The sequence below is a fragment of the Caloenas nicobarica genome, chromosome 9, assembly GCF_036013445.1.
Source record: "Caloenas nicobarica isolate bCalNic1 chromosome 9, bCalNic1.hap1, whole genome shotgun sequence".
In the NCBI taxonomy this organism is placed as follows: domain Eukaryota; kingdom Metazoa; phylum Chordata; class Aves; order Columbiformes; family Columbidae; genus Caloenas; species Caloenas nicobarica.
The window spans coordinates 21,927,931-21,945,024 of record NC_088253.1 but is presented as its reverse complement, the minus strand read 5'-3'; the positions used below and the strand labels follow the sequence as shown (position 1 = coordinate 21,945,024).

At 48.4% G+C, this 17,094-nt stretch overlaps 1 protein-coding gene across 1 annotated transcript; it reads right to left on the bottom strand.

The window, feature by feature from the left end:
* Positions 1-8,262: 8,262 nt before the first annotated feature.
* On the bottom strand, positions 8,263-17,083 carry EMC8 (ER membrane protein complex subunit 8). Its single transcript, XM_065641170.1, has 5 exons — positions 16,736-17,083; positions 11,238-11,314; positions 9,760-9,829; positions 9,159-9,253; positions 8,263-8,932 (listed from the first exon to the last, which is right to left on the bottom strand). Exons 1-5 carry the CDS (start codon positions 16,943-16,945, stop codon positions 8,773-8,775), a joined length of 612 nt encoding a protein of 203 aa, XP_065497242.1. The 5' UTR covers positions 16,946-17,083; the 3' UTR covers positions 8,263-8,772.
* Positions 17,084-17,094: the final 11 nt, after the last annotated feature.

Here is a 17,094-nt window from a genome sequence, read left to right as displayed (position 1 = left end):
ACAACAACAACAACCCCAAAACAAAACCAAAAAACCACAATATCCACCCCAAAACTTACCTTTCAGGCAGGAAAACTTGAGCCCCATGTTTTCATCCTCTTAGCAGGACCGAGATCTCCAGCCCCGACCGCTGCAAAAAATAAAAAGAGAAGCGAACGTTTGCGGGAAGCGGCGCGGGGAGGAAGGAGGGTGAACTCGATCTCTAATAGCGCGCACCTATGCATACGTATATCTATATCTATAGGCGCCCGGGCATAACAGGAAACTCGGCTGCTCGGTAGCGAAAACCGCCGGTGATGTCACAGCGTTTCAGTGACTCAATCTCGGGCACTTGAGTTTCGGGAGGAACTTTTTGGGAGGGTGGAGAAGGAGCTGGTTGGCGGGTGGGGGGTCCCATCCCTTTTTCTCGGCTCCCAGGGTCGGTGCTGGAAATATTTGCAGGTGAGAAGGTGACGAGCAGAAGGAAACGGGTTGTTATTTATGAAGGAAACAGGTGATTTCAGAGAAAACCCTGAGAAATCGAGGGATGCTCGGCTCCAGCATCGTACCCAGGGCTGCATCCCTCGTCCTGCTCTGTTTGGGCATCCCCGACACCACGAGAGCTTTTGGGGGGGGTGAACACCCAGATGAGACATCACTTTTTAAAATTATTCTAAGAAAAAAATCCCTTTACTGGGAAATCCGCGTCCCTCCTGTCCACAGCTGCCGGGAAAAGCTTATTGGGATGAGGGTCAGTGACTTATTTTGGCTTTTCCAAGCTCTGGGGCCTGCAAAGAGCCGAGCAAACCCCCCCGCTCCCCCTCCACCACGGCTTTACTTCACCTTTCCAAGTGGCTGGCAAGGGGAAGCGGGAACTTGCTGTCGCTGGTGGTAATTCTGCATTTTTTAGAACGTCCCCAAACTGTGACACCCCCACAGCCAGGGAGCTGTGCCAGGGCTGGGAGCAGAGCCCCCCCAAGACCCCCACTTTGCAGCTATCGTGACAGCCGCCCAAATATCAAGAAATCCCTTGCTTGTGGCACTGGGAGATGCTTGGGGAGAAAAATCGCCCCCCCCCCGCCAGCATTTCCAGCAGGATTTCGGGTGCTGGGGCTTCAACTTTGCCCCCGTGCCGGCACCAGCCTGAGAAGCGTTTGCGTTCCCGACGAGTTCACGCTCCAAAAACCCCCAGACGTTCATCAAAAGTGTCACCGGAGGGGGATGCTCGGCTGGGGGTGCCCCGGGGAGGGGGAGCGGGGCCCAGGGGGTGACACTTACCCGGTGGCGGTGACACGGTGCCCCCCGTCGCATCCCACCTCCCCGGCTGCTCTGGGATGCAGGGAGGAGCAGGGACGCGAGGTTGGAGAGGGGAATTCCCACTCAGGACCAAGCCCTGGGAGGGTGGGAGGATTTTTTTTTGCAAGGTTGGTTTCTAACCTGGTGAATCAGGTTAGTGGAGTCCCGGCTCCTCCCATCCGTCCTCCCCCCTCCAGCCCCATCCAAGCCCTGGGGTGATGAGGGATGAGAAAAATGCTGCTTTTCTCTCATCTGGCTGCACAATCCAAGCCGGTGCTGAGACAGAGAGGGGCAGGATGACCCCTTGCCTGCAGACGAAGCCACTGGACCACCAAGCATCCCTACAAGTGGTCCAATGGGCCACCAAGCGCCTAGAAACACAAGCAGGGGTCTGGTATAAGGGTACCGCACCCAGCTCTGGCACCACCCATCACCATCCCTAATTTCTAGAGAGCAGAGATGCTCCCAGAGCATCTTCACCTCCTCCGGCCTCCAGAAAGGAGCTTTTCCCCCCTCTCATCTGAGCCCCCAGCCCCCAAACCATCAGCAGAAGCAGCACCAGGCAGAGGGTTTCTCACCCCCCACCCCCCAGCAATACCATAAAATTTTAGTAATCACCAGGATAAGAGCTCCAGGTTGGGTACCACCCCACGGCGAGGATGCTAAGGCGAAGGCTCTGCCTCCAGAGCATCCACCTTCTCCTGCATTAAAAGCAGCCAGAAGCTTTTTTTTCCCATGCTCACCTCCTCCGCAATTAAGAGGTGAAGCCCCGAGACGGCTCCTTTACAGAGAGCGCTGAAAAGCAGGGGGTTCACATCCAGGGCGCTGGCGTGCAGGGAACACCGGCTGCGCGTTAAATACCCCGCGGCTGCAGGGAGGAACGAAGGGAAAAAGCTTTGAACTTCACCCAAGGATGGCACTGAGCTGATCCCAGGAGCTTGGGAGGTCTCGGCGAGATCAGAGCCTCATGAGTGACACCAAACCCTGTGTAAAGGGGAGTGAGGAGGGGAAACGGGTGGTTTTGCTCCAGTTTCTGCTGGCCTGATCCTGCCACGCTTGGTGAGAAATCACCAACATGGAAAGGGCTGATTTCCTTCCCGATCTGTTTCCTCTGATTTAATAAAATAGCTGAGCTATTGGAAAGCTTTGAGCTCAAGAGCTGGGCACGGGGGAAAGGCTGCAGCCCCAGCTGCAGGCACCGGCCCTGGATACAGAGGCCAGGGCAGGGACATTTGCAACCTGTGGCTTCAGTTTTGCCCCAGAAAAATACAGAAAAATTAACTGGTTCATGGCTGCAAAGTCCAGGTGCCAGAGGACAAGGTCTGAGGCAGAGCCTGGTCTTTCCAGACCCCATCCCAAGCTCAGTGGATGCAGCATCCTGGGACTGGCAGCATCAGCTCTTTTGATGCCTCTCTCCAAAACTGTTTGCTGCTCTTGAGTGAGAACAAACAGCCCCGAACCCAAAAGGGCTGGAATTCGCCTGGCAGCAGCAGTTATTGTTAAAACTGTGAGTGATGGGAAGCCGCGGCTTGCTGCAGGGAGTAAATATCAACATCAGCTGCTAAAATACCTGTGGTGAGCCCTGCGGGCTGCAGCACAGCTCCGGCTGGTGCGAGGACACCAGAGAGGCATCGCACCCCGTTTCCTCTTGTCCCCATGGGCTGGGACACAAAGACCCGTGGGCAAGTTCATATGGTGGGGGTCAGCCACCTCAAGGTGGCTGTTACAGCCCAGAGCCCCATTCACTAGTGGAAAAAGCCCCTGGACAAACAACGTTGGGCAGATCCGAGTCCTGAGCAGCCCCATGGGGCAGGCACCTCCTTCCCACGGGCACCGCGAGACCCTCGAGCAGCCTCGTCCCTGCTCCACATCCCTCCCGGGAGCTCCCGATGCCCGTGGTGGGGCCAGGGCTACGAGACGCTGAGCATCGCATCAGGGCAACCGGCCAACCCCCCCCAGGAGCCAGCGGGAAGAAGACGGGCTCATAAATCTGCCTCGGTAGGTCGGTGCAGAGCTGGATGACTTCTGTGGGTGAGGATTCGTCCCTCCAGCCCAGGCAACCAGCCTCTCCCCAGGCTCAGCACGTCCCAACCCATCGGCCCCATCCTGCCCGGGTGCAGAGGAGGGTGGAGGGGGCTGAATCACCAAAAAGGGGGCGAGGATGGACGGGAACCTCCTAATTTCTCTGGAAGGATGAGCTCACAGCTCCCCAGCTGCCGGAGGAACCGCAGGGAGAGGGATGTGTTTAGCAAACACCAGCCACAAAGAAAAGCTTCAGCTGGAGATACCGACAGATCGGAGCGGTTCCTGCAAACACCAGCTGGGCTCAGTGGAGAAAAGGAGGGAGGGGAAGCGGCTTTGTGGGTCATGGAGTCCCAGGGTAATGCAGGTGACACGTCACCCTGGCTCTGCGCTCATGGAGGGACGAGGCAACACAGAAGAAAAGACTGGTCCCAGTTTGGCTCGGGAATTGTCCTAGAAGGGGCCATGGGGACACTGCACGGGATGAGCTGGAGGTGCTGGGAGGGGGACAGAACCCCCTGTTCCAGGCTCGCAGCCACCCCAGGCAGAACGGGACCTGGAGGGGACGCCAGGCGTGGGCAGGGAGGAGGATGTCACGACGAAGAAGCTGGAGATGCAGGCGCTGGGCAAACTGGAGCAGCTCCAGCAGTCCCCGGGCGCAGGCTCTTGGCAGGAACTGTTCGGGCAGAAAACACCCCCAAAGAAAACCCAGCGGGTCGTGGCAGCGGCTCCAACAAGCAAACCGGGAGCTGCTGTGGCTGTGGCGGGGGGGGAAGGAAGCAAAGCGGGAAGCGAGGACATACCTGAAGCACAAAACCAGTGGGTGCTGGGCTCTCCTGCTGGAGCTGCATCCAGAGCAAACCCCCTCCCTGCCGGGCAGGAACTCAGCGGGAACTGGCTTAGGGACCTGGACACGACTGCCGTGCTCCTCGCCTCGCCGAGCGCCAGGTTAATCTCAGCCCAGCTTTTATCCCCTGCTACAACCTCGATACACTCTTTTTTTTTTTTTTTTCCAATTAGATCCATCTTTTAAGCTCCGGAGCGCATTTCTAGGAAGGGCTGCGTCGTTTCTCATGGCCCTCGTGGGTTGATGCTGCGCAGATCGGGACATCCCTGGCACTGGTCCTGCCCGCATCCAGCCAAAGTGCTGCTGCAGCCAGCACGGCGCTGCCTGGAACCGCTCACGGAGCTCCCCAGTTCCCCCCAGCCCAACCTACCGGGTGTTTTTAAGAGCAGAGTTCCCTGCCTCCCTCATCACAGGTTGCAAAGCTCCTCACGCAGGAGTACGGACCGATTCCACCTTTCCTGCGGTCCCGTTATTGGAAACCCTGCGGCAGCAACCAGCCTCCGTCCTCTGCTAATCCGCCCTTTCGCAGGGCGACGGCCGGAAAGGAAAATGTGCAGCGAGAGTGTACTTTTGGAGGAGAAGGCTGGGTGAAAATGTGGTCTAAAAGCAACAGCAAAAAAAAAAAAAAGAAAAAGAAAAAAATCAATAAAGTCCTCAGTGGATACTTCAGCAGAGCGAAATCGCTGGCGGCTGTGGTAGGGCTGGTTGAAGGGTGATGGGTAAAGCAAAAGAGGAGTTTGCAAGGTTGAGATGTTTGGAGTTGGGAGTAACGTAGCCCGAGTAGGATGGGAAAGAAGCAGCTTGTCCAGCCTGCTCTGCCCAACACCGGCCAGCTCCCCACAGCTCCTACGGGCACTGGCGGGCGACCCAGCTCCGCTCCAGGAGCTGAATTCAACCCCAGCCGAGAAGCGCAGCTCACAGATGAGCACATTTCCCCTCGAGGCCATTTTCCAAGCTGCAGTCGACCGCAAGTCCACGCTGCTAACAGCCTCCTCCATTAGCACAGGCGTGCTCCTTCCGTAGCGGCGATGCCCTCCGCCCCGGCATCTCCAGACGTTTCGCAAAGAGCAGCAGAGTGCAGTGATTAGGCCTCTGGCCAGGGAGCAAAGAGACCCAGCTCTGCTTCCTGCATCTGTCACTGTCACCCTCTGCAGGCATTTCTGCCGCTTAAATAAGAAATTCTGGGGGGGTAAGGGGGTCACCTCTCAGGGTGCATCTCCGCGGGGCCATGCGGAGCAGGGCTGGGCTCTGCACATCTGTCTGGCCCGGGCTCCAGCTGTGCTGGGCGAAGAGGTTGCGGCTCCTCCGTCCCGACAGCTCGACCGCTTCGCGCACTCGTGTCAGTGCTAATGAGCTGAACAGGTAACGAGCTGTCTTGGCTCGTTTTCATGCTGACACAGGCCAGCGAACAACATCTCGTCAACAGCTCAGCCGGGAGGGGGGAAGGGGGAGAAACTCCAGCAGCAGGCTGCTCCACTTGCCAAATAAAGGAAAAAGAACCCAAACTCCTCGTAATACACACGGAGCAACGAGCTCAGAGAGAATATGGCACCAGTGTGTTCCCCAGGAACAGGAATCTCACTTGTGAGCAGCTGATCAAAAACACCCCTTGGCTCTTGTCACCATCTGCTCTTCTCACTTGTGACGCTGCATGAGGCAGGAGGAGCAGAGACCATTCCCAACATCCATCCAGCCCCAACCAGTCAGTGATTCTCCGAATTATAAGGCAGACTCATTTCTCAGTTAAAATAATGCCTACAAGCCCCCCCAAACTCTCTGTTCCCCTCTGGGTTTCTCAAGCTGGATCTGTACAGGGGGTTTTTGAGCACAGCTGGAAGTTGCCAGGGGCTGGTGGCACCACTGGGGACACATCTCGTGGCTGCTGGGCTCTCAGGTCAACCCAACCTTTAATTTCAAACCAAACTGGTGCCTGAAGCAACACAGGCTCAAGGCTCCTCGTACTCTGCTGTGAGTAAAGGATTCAAGGTGAGCACACACGTGGATACTGCCGAGTAGTCTGCATCCTCCCACTCAAACCTGAGCACTTGGTACTGGTATTTTCAGATACCTGCAGGGTCTGTTTATCACCATTTTGAAATATCAGGGCTGAGAGTGGAAAAAAGTAATCCTACATGGGAATAATTCTGGATTTCCAAGTGCCTGAGGTCCTACAGATGAGGTAAAGAGCTGTGAGTTAAACATCTGGGCAGGCAAATGCCAAATGTCGGTGAACAGGGGGAAAAAAATAACCTTGCATGTCATTAATTGCTAACGAAACAAAAAAATAAGACATCCAGGCCCCGTGCCATCTTTGCAACGATCACAAGGACTCCAGCAATGGAGACACAGGTGCCTTCCCCACGATTTCTTCCCCCAGAAGTTTTAAAAGGAGTTACCTTGAATGCCCCCGATGAATCCCACCAGCATTTGCTCCTGCGGGCAGGTTGTGTTCCACGGCAGCTTCCTCCTTCTTTCACAAGAGCCAGCACGCTGTTTTATGAAATTGCTGCCTTTTGTCCAGCCTTCAATGCAAATAGGGCAGGTGAGATAAGATCTGAGCAGCACAGGGCTTGTCCTTTTCGCTCCAAGCCAGCCTGGGGTTCTGCTGGTGGCAAAACACCCAAAGGACGTCATTGAAAAGCAAACAGGAGATAAGGAAAGGGAAAGACAAAGCATTAAAAGCTGCTCCTCTTCCAGCAAGGGTTGGTCACCGGGAGCGTTTCCATCAGGTTACGGACTGATGAGATACATTCTGCTTATTATTAGCATACATAGGATCAAAGCTTGATTGTGACATCGAGTTACAAAGAAGAAGAAATAACATTTCCCGTGGCTCAGGAGACACAGCAGCTTACACCAGCTGACAACCTCACTGATACGCTACGATAACATCTGCCTTGGGAACAAGAGGCTGGATTGCAGGAGGTGTTTGTACAAAGACAACAACCCTCTTCCCGCAGAGTCTGCGATTTTGCTCCATACGTTGCCAGAGCATTCTGGTTTCCAGGATATTTTTTCACACAGCCGTGGATGTGCAGTAAAACAGCTGCTGGAAGGTGTTTATCTCGCTGCTTGTGAGCCAGGTGAGTTTTTTTTGTTCAACAAGTGAAAACATTTTCCTTTCCTGCACACGTATCTGACTCATGGTTAGGAAAGGTTATTGACTAAGTGCCCATCACACCTCACACTTGCACAGCAGGGAGACAAACCCAGCGTTCAAACCTTCCTCTCCTCCTTGGAAAAGGGAGCAGAACATCAGACCTCGCGCCTCTGCGGAATCTGAACTGCACGGAACTCCACAACCAGGTATCTTGGCTCTATTCACCAGTTCAGAACAGGATTTGAGCCTTGTCCCATCTCTCACTAAGACCAAGAGGAAAACTTGTGCTTATTTAAACGAAGCAGAGGTTTTGACAATCCCACCGCTCATGTTTTAAAATAAGAACACTAAGGAAAACTTGGAGAGAGGCAGGCCACTTGCTGGACATTCAGATCTTCCTTGTAAAGACATTTGGATCCTCATAAAGACATTTTTGGGTAGGAAGAGAAGGAAATCTCGAGAAACCACTGCAGGTTGAGACCATGTTTAACTAGAGTTTGACAAAAGGTAAGAAGACTCACTAAGAACTGCACTAGTCTGATGTAAAGCTTGTCTAATAAACTTAAATCTTAGAAACAAAAATTAATTAGGACAGGCAGAAGCTGAACTAGACTATATCCAGGCTCCTTGATTTGATGTACTCAGATCATTTGCCTTCAACTTGTAGGGACACATTTTAGACCTGCTTAAATGGACACATATGGACCAGGTGAAAATCACATTTGTTTATAAACCCCCAAAAGATTGCATAAAATTAATAAGGTATTTCACTCTCCTCTTCTTTTGTAGACTCAAACTGTTTCAGAATTGTCGTTCAAACTCATTAGTGTGCTTCCAGTCCCTGTGATGAATCATTACATTAATGTGTGTTTTGACCTTGGGTTTAACATTTTCAAGCAAGAACTGTGGTTAGATGCCCACGGAGAGCAGGAATCACTGTCGCGCTTGGGATTATCATTTTAACACGTTCTCAGTAGCTGTGTCACGCTAAACCACTGCAAAACAGGCGACACATGAGCACTGTACATACAGCAGTTCGCATTTTACTGTGCCGACAGAATGACACTTCCATACCAGGCTGAAAGAAACCGTTAACCTTGTATTTTATGTATTTGACCTTAAAATTTCTCATCCGAGGACAAGAATGATTTTTTTTTAAAGGTATTTCCATAAATCATTAAAAAGTAATCTCTCTAAAGATTAGAAAAGCTTAGTCAAAACTCTGTAATAGGAACAGCAGGGACAAGCAGAAGTAGTTCTGGTTTCGAAGGAACAGCAACATTCGTTACAACCGGGAAGGCGCCCACAAGGACAGCTGGAAGCGACAGTTCTTCCAGGGAATCTCAATAAAAAGATTCACCGGTTTACGGACACATCACTCTTAGCAGCGTGATGCGTCACTCCTTTTTAATCAGACGGGTTTCCACACAAGGTACTGAATATTATTCTATTTACATTCAAAAATAGCATTTTTTTCTCTCTTCAGTACGTAGCGGGAATGCCCGTCAATCAGTCAGTAGAAACCCCTCTAACACAGGTGGAGAACGGCCTTGTTGATCTCTGGGTTCGTCCAGTCGTTGCGGATATCATCCAGGTGATTATCAAAATCCACGAGCGTCTCGTAGGACTTGCTGTCCAAGAGAGATGCGGCGATTCTCTGGGCTTCGCTCCAATCTTCGCAAAAATCACTGGGACGGAAAACGAACCAGGAATTAAAAGCCATCACAAAGACAATCACCACCACCACCTTCTCTGCTCTGGAAATTAAGCCACACATTCTGCAATGTGGAGCTTTAAAAGCACCGTCAGCTACACCCGCCGCCCTTACAGTGTCACTCAGCACAATCCAGGTTTTGCCCTTAACCAGGCAACTTGTTTTTCCCTTACAGAAATAAAACTCTGAAGTTTACTCACACGTGCGGGTCCTTGCACCTCCACTTGTTCTCGTGAAGCTCGTACACATGGATGGCAGGCTCTAGGCACTCCATCGAAAACTTGGCGTTGTCAACCTGTCACATAACACAAAACCACCACCTTAGTCCCCTCCTCAAGATCCCAAGTAAAGAGACGAAATTAAAGAGTCAGTTTTTACAAACAGGGCACCTTACACTAACTTGTCCACTGTTCTACCTTCAAATGACCCAAATTTTACATCCAACATCCTTTGTCAGTGTGGCAAGGAGGCAAAGCATCGTTTGCTTCATGTAAAACAAGAGTTTAAGTCACAGAAGGGGTCTGAAGTCATGAAGTCGCTCAAACCTCATGAGTGGAGAGGCCTCCGCATCCTTTGAGATGGCAGAGACCCAACCAGAGTCTCTCTGTAGACTTAGAAAGAACTTCACTGGCTACATATCATTAAATAATTTTGGTTGCTCATCGCATGTCTTCCCCAGAGCATTTGGAGGGCAAGAGAAAATTAGTTCCTTCACTATTAAAGGCTCCAGAGAATGGCATTTAAATGGTCATAATAGTAACAATACTAAAGAAAAGGGGAAAAAAAAAAAAGAGTAATCACCATGATGAGTGCTGTATCGTTAAAGCCCTCTGCGATCCTGGAGGCCACTTTTTCCGCAACCTGGTTGGGACTGGAGCAGAAGGTACAAGTCAACTGTGTTATCTGAACTGTGACATTTTGGCTGAAAGAGGCAGGAAATACGCTTAAAGAGATGTGAAAATTACGCTGTGCGCTTACAAACAGGAACGAGATAGCAAGCTGATGCTACACTTGATTGAACTCAGGAGGCCAAAAAAAACCCAGCTCCACTCTTCAGCACACGATCAGGATCTCAGCTACGCTTAGGCAATAGGTTTTTTGAACAGCAAAATGCTCACCGCTGATTTTTTAATGTTTTTAGGACTCCTACCTTCTTTCAGCAGACCAGAGGCTGCAGACACATTTGCCCTGACAGGCACTAAAAAAAAAACAAACCCCAGTTTGCTCCCCAGTCTGCACTTGAACCCACTTGCTGCCCAGTTTCTCTACCAAAACTCAGATAATCTTTCAAAGGAAAATCTTTACCGTGTTTCAAAGATAACAATCTCTACATGGTGCCAGTTATCTCCACAAATGAAACTGGAGTTTAAAGAAATACCCGAGCCTGTGGTATTCTTTCAAACCTTAAACAGAACAGGCAAACTGTATTTCTTCCTTTAAAACACTGATTTCCCTCATAAGGAAAGGACAAATAATGTCCTTATCCCTGTTAGAAACATTAACAGTCACAAATATTACTTAAAAAACACACTTGTGACTGAAGGATATACATTAACAAAATAACTGGGACATAGCTTAATACTTTAAACAAAATGTTCATATTTTTAAATGCAAGTATGAGGTACTCTCATTAGTCCCAGTACTGGATTTGTCGAACAGATACAGGGTGAAAATATTTGATACATGTATTTAAAATATATTGTGGCTCCACAGGAAGGTTCCATTATTGCTTATTGAGTAATTTGAGTTAGCTAGCAGGAAAAAAAATGACTTATTCTGGGGAAAATAAGTGAAAAAAAAAAAAAAATATCTCTCTGCTTGACTGACATCATCTTTCATTTCAAGATCGCCCCTTTACCACGTAAGAAAATGCTTTGATAAAACTCGGAGACAATTTAGTAATTTAGTATGAATTAGGTCGCTTCTGAAAGATTTTCCACAAGATACTGGGAGTCACTCGAGTTTACAAGATCTGCACCACATGAGCAAACACACCCGCAAATTTCGGCTATTTCCCTGACAACTGTAATTAAACCGGTTGGCAGGTGTTCAAATATTGGCCTTTTATAGTATCCACGAAAGAGGAGAAATTCTGGAAAGTCGGGGTTTTCTGCACCTGAACAAAGGCCACATCCCCCAGCGCCGCCCAGACAATGCGAAACCAGATGACAGGTGGCAAAGTGAATCAACAGGCACCATTTCTGTCGCTGATTTTTGCTGGCAGAGGACGAAGTCCAAGAGAAAAGAGCAAACCGAAGGAAATATTTGCCCCAACGCACCTGGCGTCTTTCACGCGCTCGTTCGCCTGGTAATATCCAGCGATCACGTAGCTGTTCTCTTTGCACCAAGAGTCAATCTGGAAAAGTAATTGGAACAATTAAGCCCAGAGAAAAAAAAAAAAAAAGAAAACAACCCCCACAGAACTAAGGAAATGTGTGTCCTGCAAATAAAACGGCAATTGAAGCCATCACAATATCTTTGGCAATTGCTTCTTCAAATATATATGTATTCACATATATTTATGCATGTGCTCGTACAGACAGTTTGATTAATTTAACTGGAAGAGATAAAACAAATTGGGCATTTGGAAAATGATGGAAAACATGAACCAAATGGAGCAAAAGAGCAAGAAGTTATCTCAGTCAAAGCCTGGCCTAAATCCGAGTGACAGGACTTGAAACCAGCTTCAGCAATGCTGCCCAGGACAGGAATTTGGGTTTCACCTACTGAAGCCATTTGTGGGTATTTTCTGTTGGTGTTTATTTGACACAGACGCGGATGTGTGTAATTTCAAAAAGAGCTTGTTATTTGTAATGTAACATTTCTAGCTTAAAGTGGAAGCATTTTTTACCTTTATTAGCAAATAAAACTTGATGCAAAAGGTAAACGTGAGGAAGAAAAAGTTTGTCCCATTTACCATTATTTTTTTTAACCCACTCTGTTACAAAAAGGCTTTTGCCATAAAATTGATTTTGAGAGTTCATCTGCAAGGCCAACCAATCAATGGAGGAACTTATTAAAAAATGTGGGTGGATTCTCCACTATTTTAACAACTTTCAAACAAAAGTGAACACTTTTTTAAAACGACAACTGGAATAAATTCTCTCCTCTCTGTTATAGACACGGTCAGTCCAGGCAGCTCCTATTTACCACCTGTATGTAAATACTTAAACATATGCATTTATTTGCATGTAATTTATAATAGTTTATGTAGTTTGGGTTTTTTATAGGCGCAGTTTCAGCCTCCACATGCTGCTGTTATTTCTGCTTTATCCCAGGTCTCAATTCCTCCTGCTCAGCCTGTCTTGTTTTGAATATATATATCTCTCTCTCTCTCCCATGTTTCTTCTTATAATTGAGGATATCAAGTCAGCACAATAGAGAGCCCTGAAAGACACAAGTGGAGAAAGCAGCTAGAATTTTCCTTCGCAGTCCCTAGAGAGCACGCAGCAAAAAAACCTCAACAGCTACATTAAAACCGAGTCTAAAAATACATCTGATGCCAACCGGTCGCATCCTGTAAGTCAAAACAATCTCATTTTTCGCAATAATTATAGTATTAGGCTGCATCAACAAACAAAGCCATGTGAATAATCCCTCCTCTACAAGGGATGACATGGATTTATGTGATAAAACAACAACAACAACAAGCTACGTGGCTCTGCTATAGCTGAGGGCCAACTGCTGTTTCAATTACAAACCCATTTTGAGGGTTTAAAACCAGGATTTGTTAGTGGCTTGAAAGCCTGGCATTAAAGCCAGAAGCCTAGACACTAAAATTATTATTATTATTATTAATAAAAGTCCATTAATTTTAAAATTAAAACCCTTAGTTCTACATAATTTTTCGTTGCGTACCGAAAATGGTCTTAATTTAAAATAAGAGCATGATTTTCAAGTTCTCATCTGCCTAAGTGGTAATTAAAATTTGCTTCTGGAAAAAAATAAAAATGTTTTTAGAATGAAAGCCGTTTGCACCTGCGATTTCCAAGCACTCTCAAACCGCGGCTCTGTCACCGCCGGTCGCCTTCGTATCAATTAACCCCTGATATTTTTAGTCACATCCAGCCCTGACCAGAGGACACCGATGGGGGACAAATCGTGCCTTGATCCCACACGGCGGTGCTGTTCCGTTTGTATTTTTGGTTTTTTTGAGGTTGCAAAACCACATCAATTAGCCGAGAAATTCAAGAGCACCAAGGATAAAACAACCAAAGTGAAACTTAATTCATTTTTTCTTTAATGACTCCGTTTTTGAAAGGGATTTCAAACCAACAAGCCAAGTGCAAATTAAATGCACGAGCTACAAACCTTCAAGCACAGCTGAGTATTTAAAAAAACCTCATCTTGCTGACTCCGTTCGCAATTTTTAGAAGTTACCACACGGACAAGCCTGTTTGCAAGCGTATCCTCTATTTTCAGATGAAATCTGGAGCCTATCAGTCCCTTTTGATGTTCTGGGAAAACTCAGGTCAGAGAAGAGGAAGTGAAACTCGTGGGGCTGGCTCTAGAAAACCCTCTCTTGACCCAGAATCAGCAGCGATTGAACTGGAAGAGAAACAAATCCCATCAAAACCCGCCAAAGCTTCAAAATCTTTCAGAAACAGGCACTTCACTACAAACATGGAGTTTCAACCACGCTAATTTTGCTCATTTATTCAGTAACTGCACATTACATTGGGTGGGGCAGGTGAGAGCGCCCTCCTGTTAAACTTTCCAACAATAAAATCCTGTTTTCATAACTGTGCCAGTATTTATTGACACCTTTGCCTTTGTTTCAACAAAAAAACGAGAGCAAAAGGCTTTGGGCTCCTGTCAAATGCTGTTTTAAATATGCCAAGTATCACAGGAGGCATCAAGTGTGACTGCAAACCACAATATCTCTTTGCAAGTCTGAATTAATGTGGGAAACACCAGGGGTTTCCTATCTTTAACTTTTTGTATCAAAAACCAAGAGTAAATGCGTGAGATGGGGCCATTTCTTCGGTTCCATAATGATTTGCTTACTGTTGATGTCATAAGATGTTTCAGATGTTGTAAGAAACAGGATTTATTTCCTAATCATCTGATCCTGTAGCAAGATCTACATCAGAAAAGTCCACTGGAGGCTGAAAGTTCATCAAAATACCAACCCTGTAGAAAGACGTCAAATCCTGATTCAAAGACAAACCCTATAGATACTTTAAATACATTATATGTGTTATTCTACACATCACAAGCGACTTGCACTTACTCATTCCTAAAGAAAAAACTAATTACTGTGGTTCAAAAAGGTAAAGTCCATACCCCGCCTACATTAAAGCACTAACAAACAGAATTATTACATTTTCCCAAGCAGCAATACGAGAAAACCATAAGCAAAAAAAGTTTACACCAGCAGCGCATATTTCTGTGTCACTCCTGTGCTGTTATGCTCCTGTAAATATATTTAAGAGTGACAAATTTGGGGTGTTCCACAGCAATATGGCAAATCTAAAAGGCCAAGGCCCCTGTTCCTAAACCTCTGGCTGTGTTTAATCACACCCTGACCCCAGAAAGATCTCAGTGTTCCCCTGGTGTCACCTCAACTTGAGAAAACCAGCATTTATTTAATAATAATTATCTTTTGAGGAAGCAATTGGTTAAACTCAGGGAAACAGGGCAGGAAGCCTACAAGAATCAGAAACAAGTTCCTTTTTACAGGTATCAAAAGGGGACGGACTTTCTTCTGCTAATAACAGCAAGTCTTGACCTCACAACACACCCAGATCTCACTTTAGCGGCGGCTACACCTGCCCTGAAGGTGGCCAAGCACTTCTTTGCCTCCAGATTTGCTCCAGTCCACCCTAATTCCCTGTTACAATAAAATTTAAGGCTGTTTTGCTACCTCCATCTCCTGGTTTTGACCAAAGGTCAGGCACAAAGGAGCTGTGACCCAACAGATATTCTTCATGTTCTGGGAGCTGAGACCAGAAAGCACCGGCCCTACAATCCTGACGTTGTTCTTGTCCTGCCCATGTCACGACAGGGAGAAAACCAGATTATTCCATGACGATATCGTACCAGAAAGTACTCAGCTGCCCCTGACTGCCCTGCGCTTACTGCAACACACCCAGTGAGATTACACACCCAAGTCAGACCTGCAGTGCAAAGAAACTTCATTTTTTTGTTCCTATTTAGGCTAATAAATGGAGAAAGTACACCAAAATGAATTAAGCAATATGTTTATACGCATCTATACACTTGTACTTGGAGACAAGTGTGCCTTTTTCCAATTATCTGATACTGCTTCAAAGTGCCTTAAAGGGAAGCTGGGAAAAGCTTTTTCTGCTGTAGAATAAGGACATTCCCTCTGGGAGTTATTTGGGGATAATGACACCAATATAAACAGCAGTTTCTCCGCGCTGAAAAATATATTAATACGAAACTACCAAGCTCTGTAGTTTTCTGCTGCATCCCCAGCAAAAATCTGTACAGCACATGGGCCAGGGGGGTGGCGGGTTCCATAATAGAAACACTCAGCTCACCCCACAGATTTGGCACAGGGCTGGGGGAGGTACCTCAGCACCCTGAGCCCCCTCAACCCTCCACCCCCAGTCACCTTAGAACCTCCCCCAGTCCCCTCAGCACCCCAAGTCCCCTCTGATCCCCCTGAAATCCCCTCAGCACCCCAAGTCCCCTCTGAACCCCCCCAAACCCCCTTAGCACCCCAAGTCCTCTCAGAACTTTGAGACCACATCTGGAATATTGTGTCCAGTTCTGGGTCCCTCAGTTCCAGAAGGGCAGGAAACTGCTGGAGAGAGTCCAGCGCAGAGCAATGAAGATGATGGAGAGAGTGGAGCATCTCCCGTGTGAGAAAAGGCTGAGGGAGCTGAGATCTCAGAAGGAACTGAATAGCTTTATTATGTTAGAAATTAGACAGAAGGGAACTTGAAGGTAGATACTCTTATGTGATCGCTGTAGAGAAAAAAAAAAAAATATCTTTTTTTTTCCAAGTCTGAAATAGTGTAGTTTATATACAGGATAGGAATATTTTTACTAGACACTAGACATTTTAAAAGATAAGGATGATGCTAATTACCTTCATGTGTTAAGACGCGTCAGCACAGAAGGTTTTTTCAAAAATAAAAATCCAATATAATCCTGGAAAATGAAGTACTTCCCTGGAGAATAACACTGAGGCACCTGACTTGTTTCATCTGAATCTATTAGAAGTTACAAAATACCAATATGATGAAGGGAGTGGAGCATCTCCCGTGTGAGGAAAGGCTGAGGGAGCTGGGGCTCTTGAGCTGAAGAAGAGGAGACTGAGGGGTGACCTAATTCATGGGGATCAATATGGAAAGGGTGAGTGTCAGGAGGATGGAGCCAGGCTCTTCTCGGTGACAACCAATGATAGGACAGGGGGCAATAGGTGCAAACTGGAACACAGGAGGTTCCACTTTGAGAAGAAACTTCTTCTCAGTGAGGGCACCAGAGCCTGGCCCAGGCTGCCCAGGGGGTTGTGGAGTCTCCTTCTCTGCAGACATTCCAACCCGCCTGGACACCTTCCTGTGTAACCTCAGCTGGGTGTTCCTGCTCCGGCGGGGGGGTTGGACTGGATGAGCTTTCGAGGTCCCTTCCAACCCCTGACATTCTGTGACTCTGTGAAGTCACCTCAGCACCTCAACTCACCTCAGAACCCCCCAGATCCCCTCAGCACCCCCGGCCGCGCCTCCCGAGCTCTGCCAGGGCCTGGACACGACTCCCCTTCCTTCTTCTCCCTCTCTCAGGCCTAAGAACAGCCCCAGGACCTTACCAGGGTGAGCGCCACCTCCAGCATGGGCGCCAGGGCCAGGGTGCCGTGGAACAGCGGGATACAATCCACGAAGAGCGAGGGGGACCCGGGCTGGTCGCGGCGCGGGGCCCCCGGCGGCCGCTCGGCCACCAGCAGCCCGTTGACGGCGCAGTGCGGGTACTTGGCGCCGTGCAGCAGCATCTTGCAGTAGGCCTGGGTGGTCAGCTTCATCCCGCCGCCACGCCGGGCCCGCTCCCCTCCCTCCGCCCGCCGCCAAGTGTCGCCAAACGCCGCCAAGCGCTGTCGTAAAAAAATAAAAAAATAAAGACAAGTGCGTGGAGAGGCGGGGGGGCGGGGGACGGGACGGATGGGGACGATCC

What these genes read in the sequence shown, in the direction of transcription:
- EMC8 (XM_065641170.1), bottom strand. Translation starts at nt 16,945, where the DNA reads ATGAAGCTGACCACCCAGGCCTACTGCAAGATGCTGCTGCACGGCGCC. An exon ending in GAGCGCGTGAAAGACGCCAG is followed by an intron (nt 9,830 to 11,237) that starts GTGCGTTGGGGC and finishes CTTCTGCTCCAG; the next exon opens with TCCCAACCAGGTTGCGGAAA. An exon ending in AGGTGCAAGGACCCGCACGT is followed by an intron (nt 8,933 to 9,158) that starts GTGAGTAAACTT and finishes TTTCCGTCCCAG; the next exon opens with TGATTTTTGCGAAGATTGGA.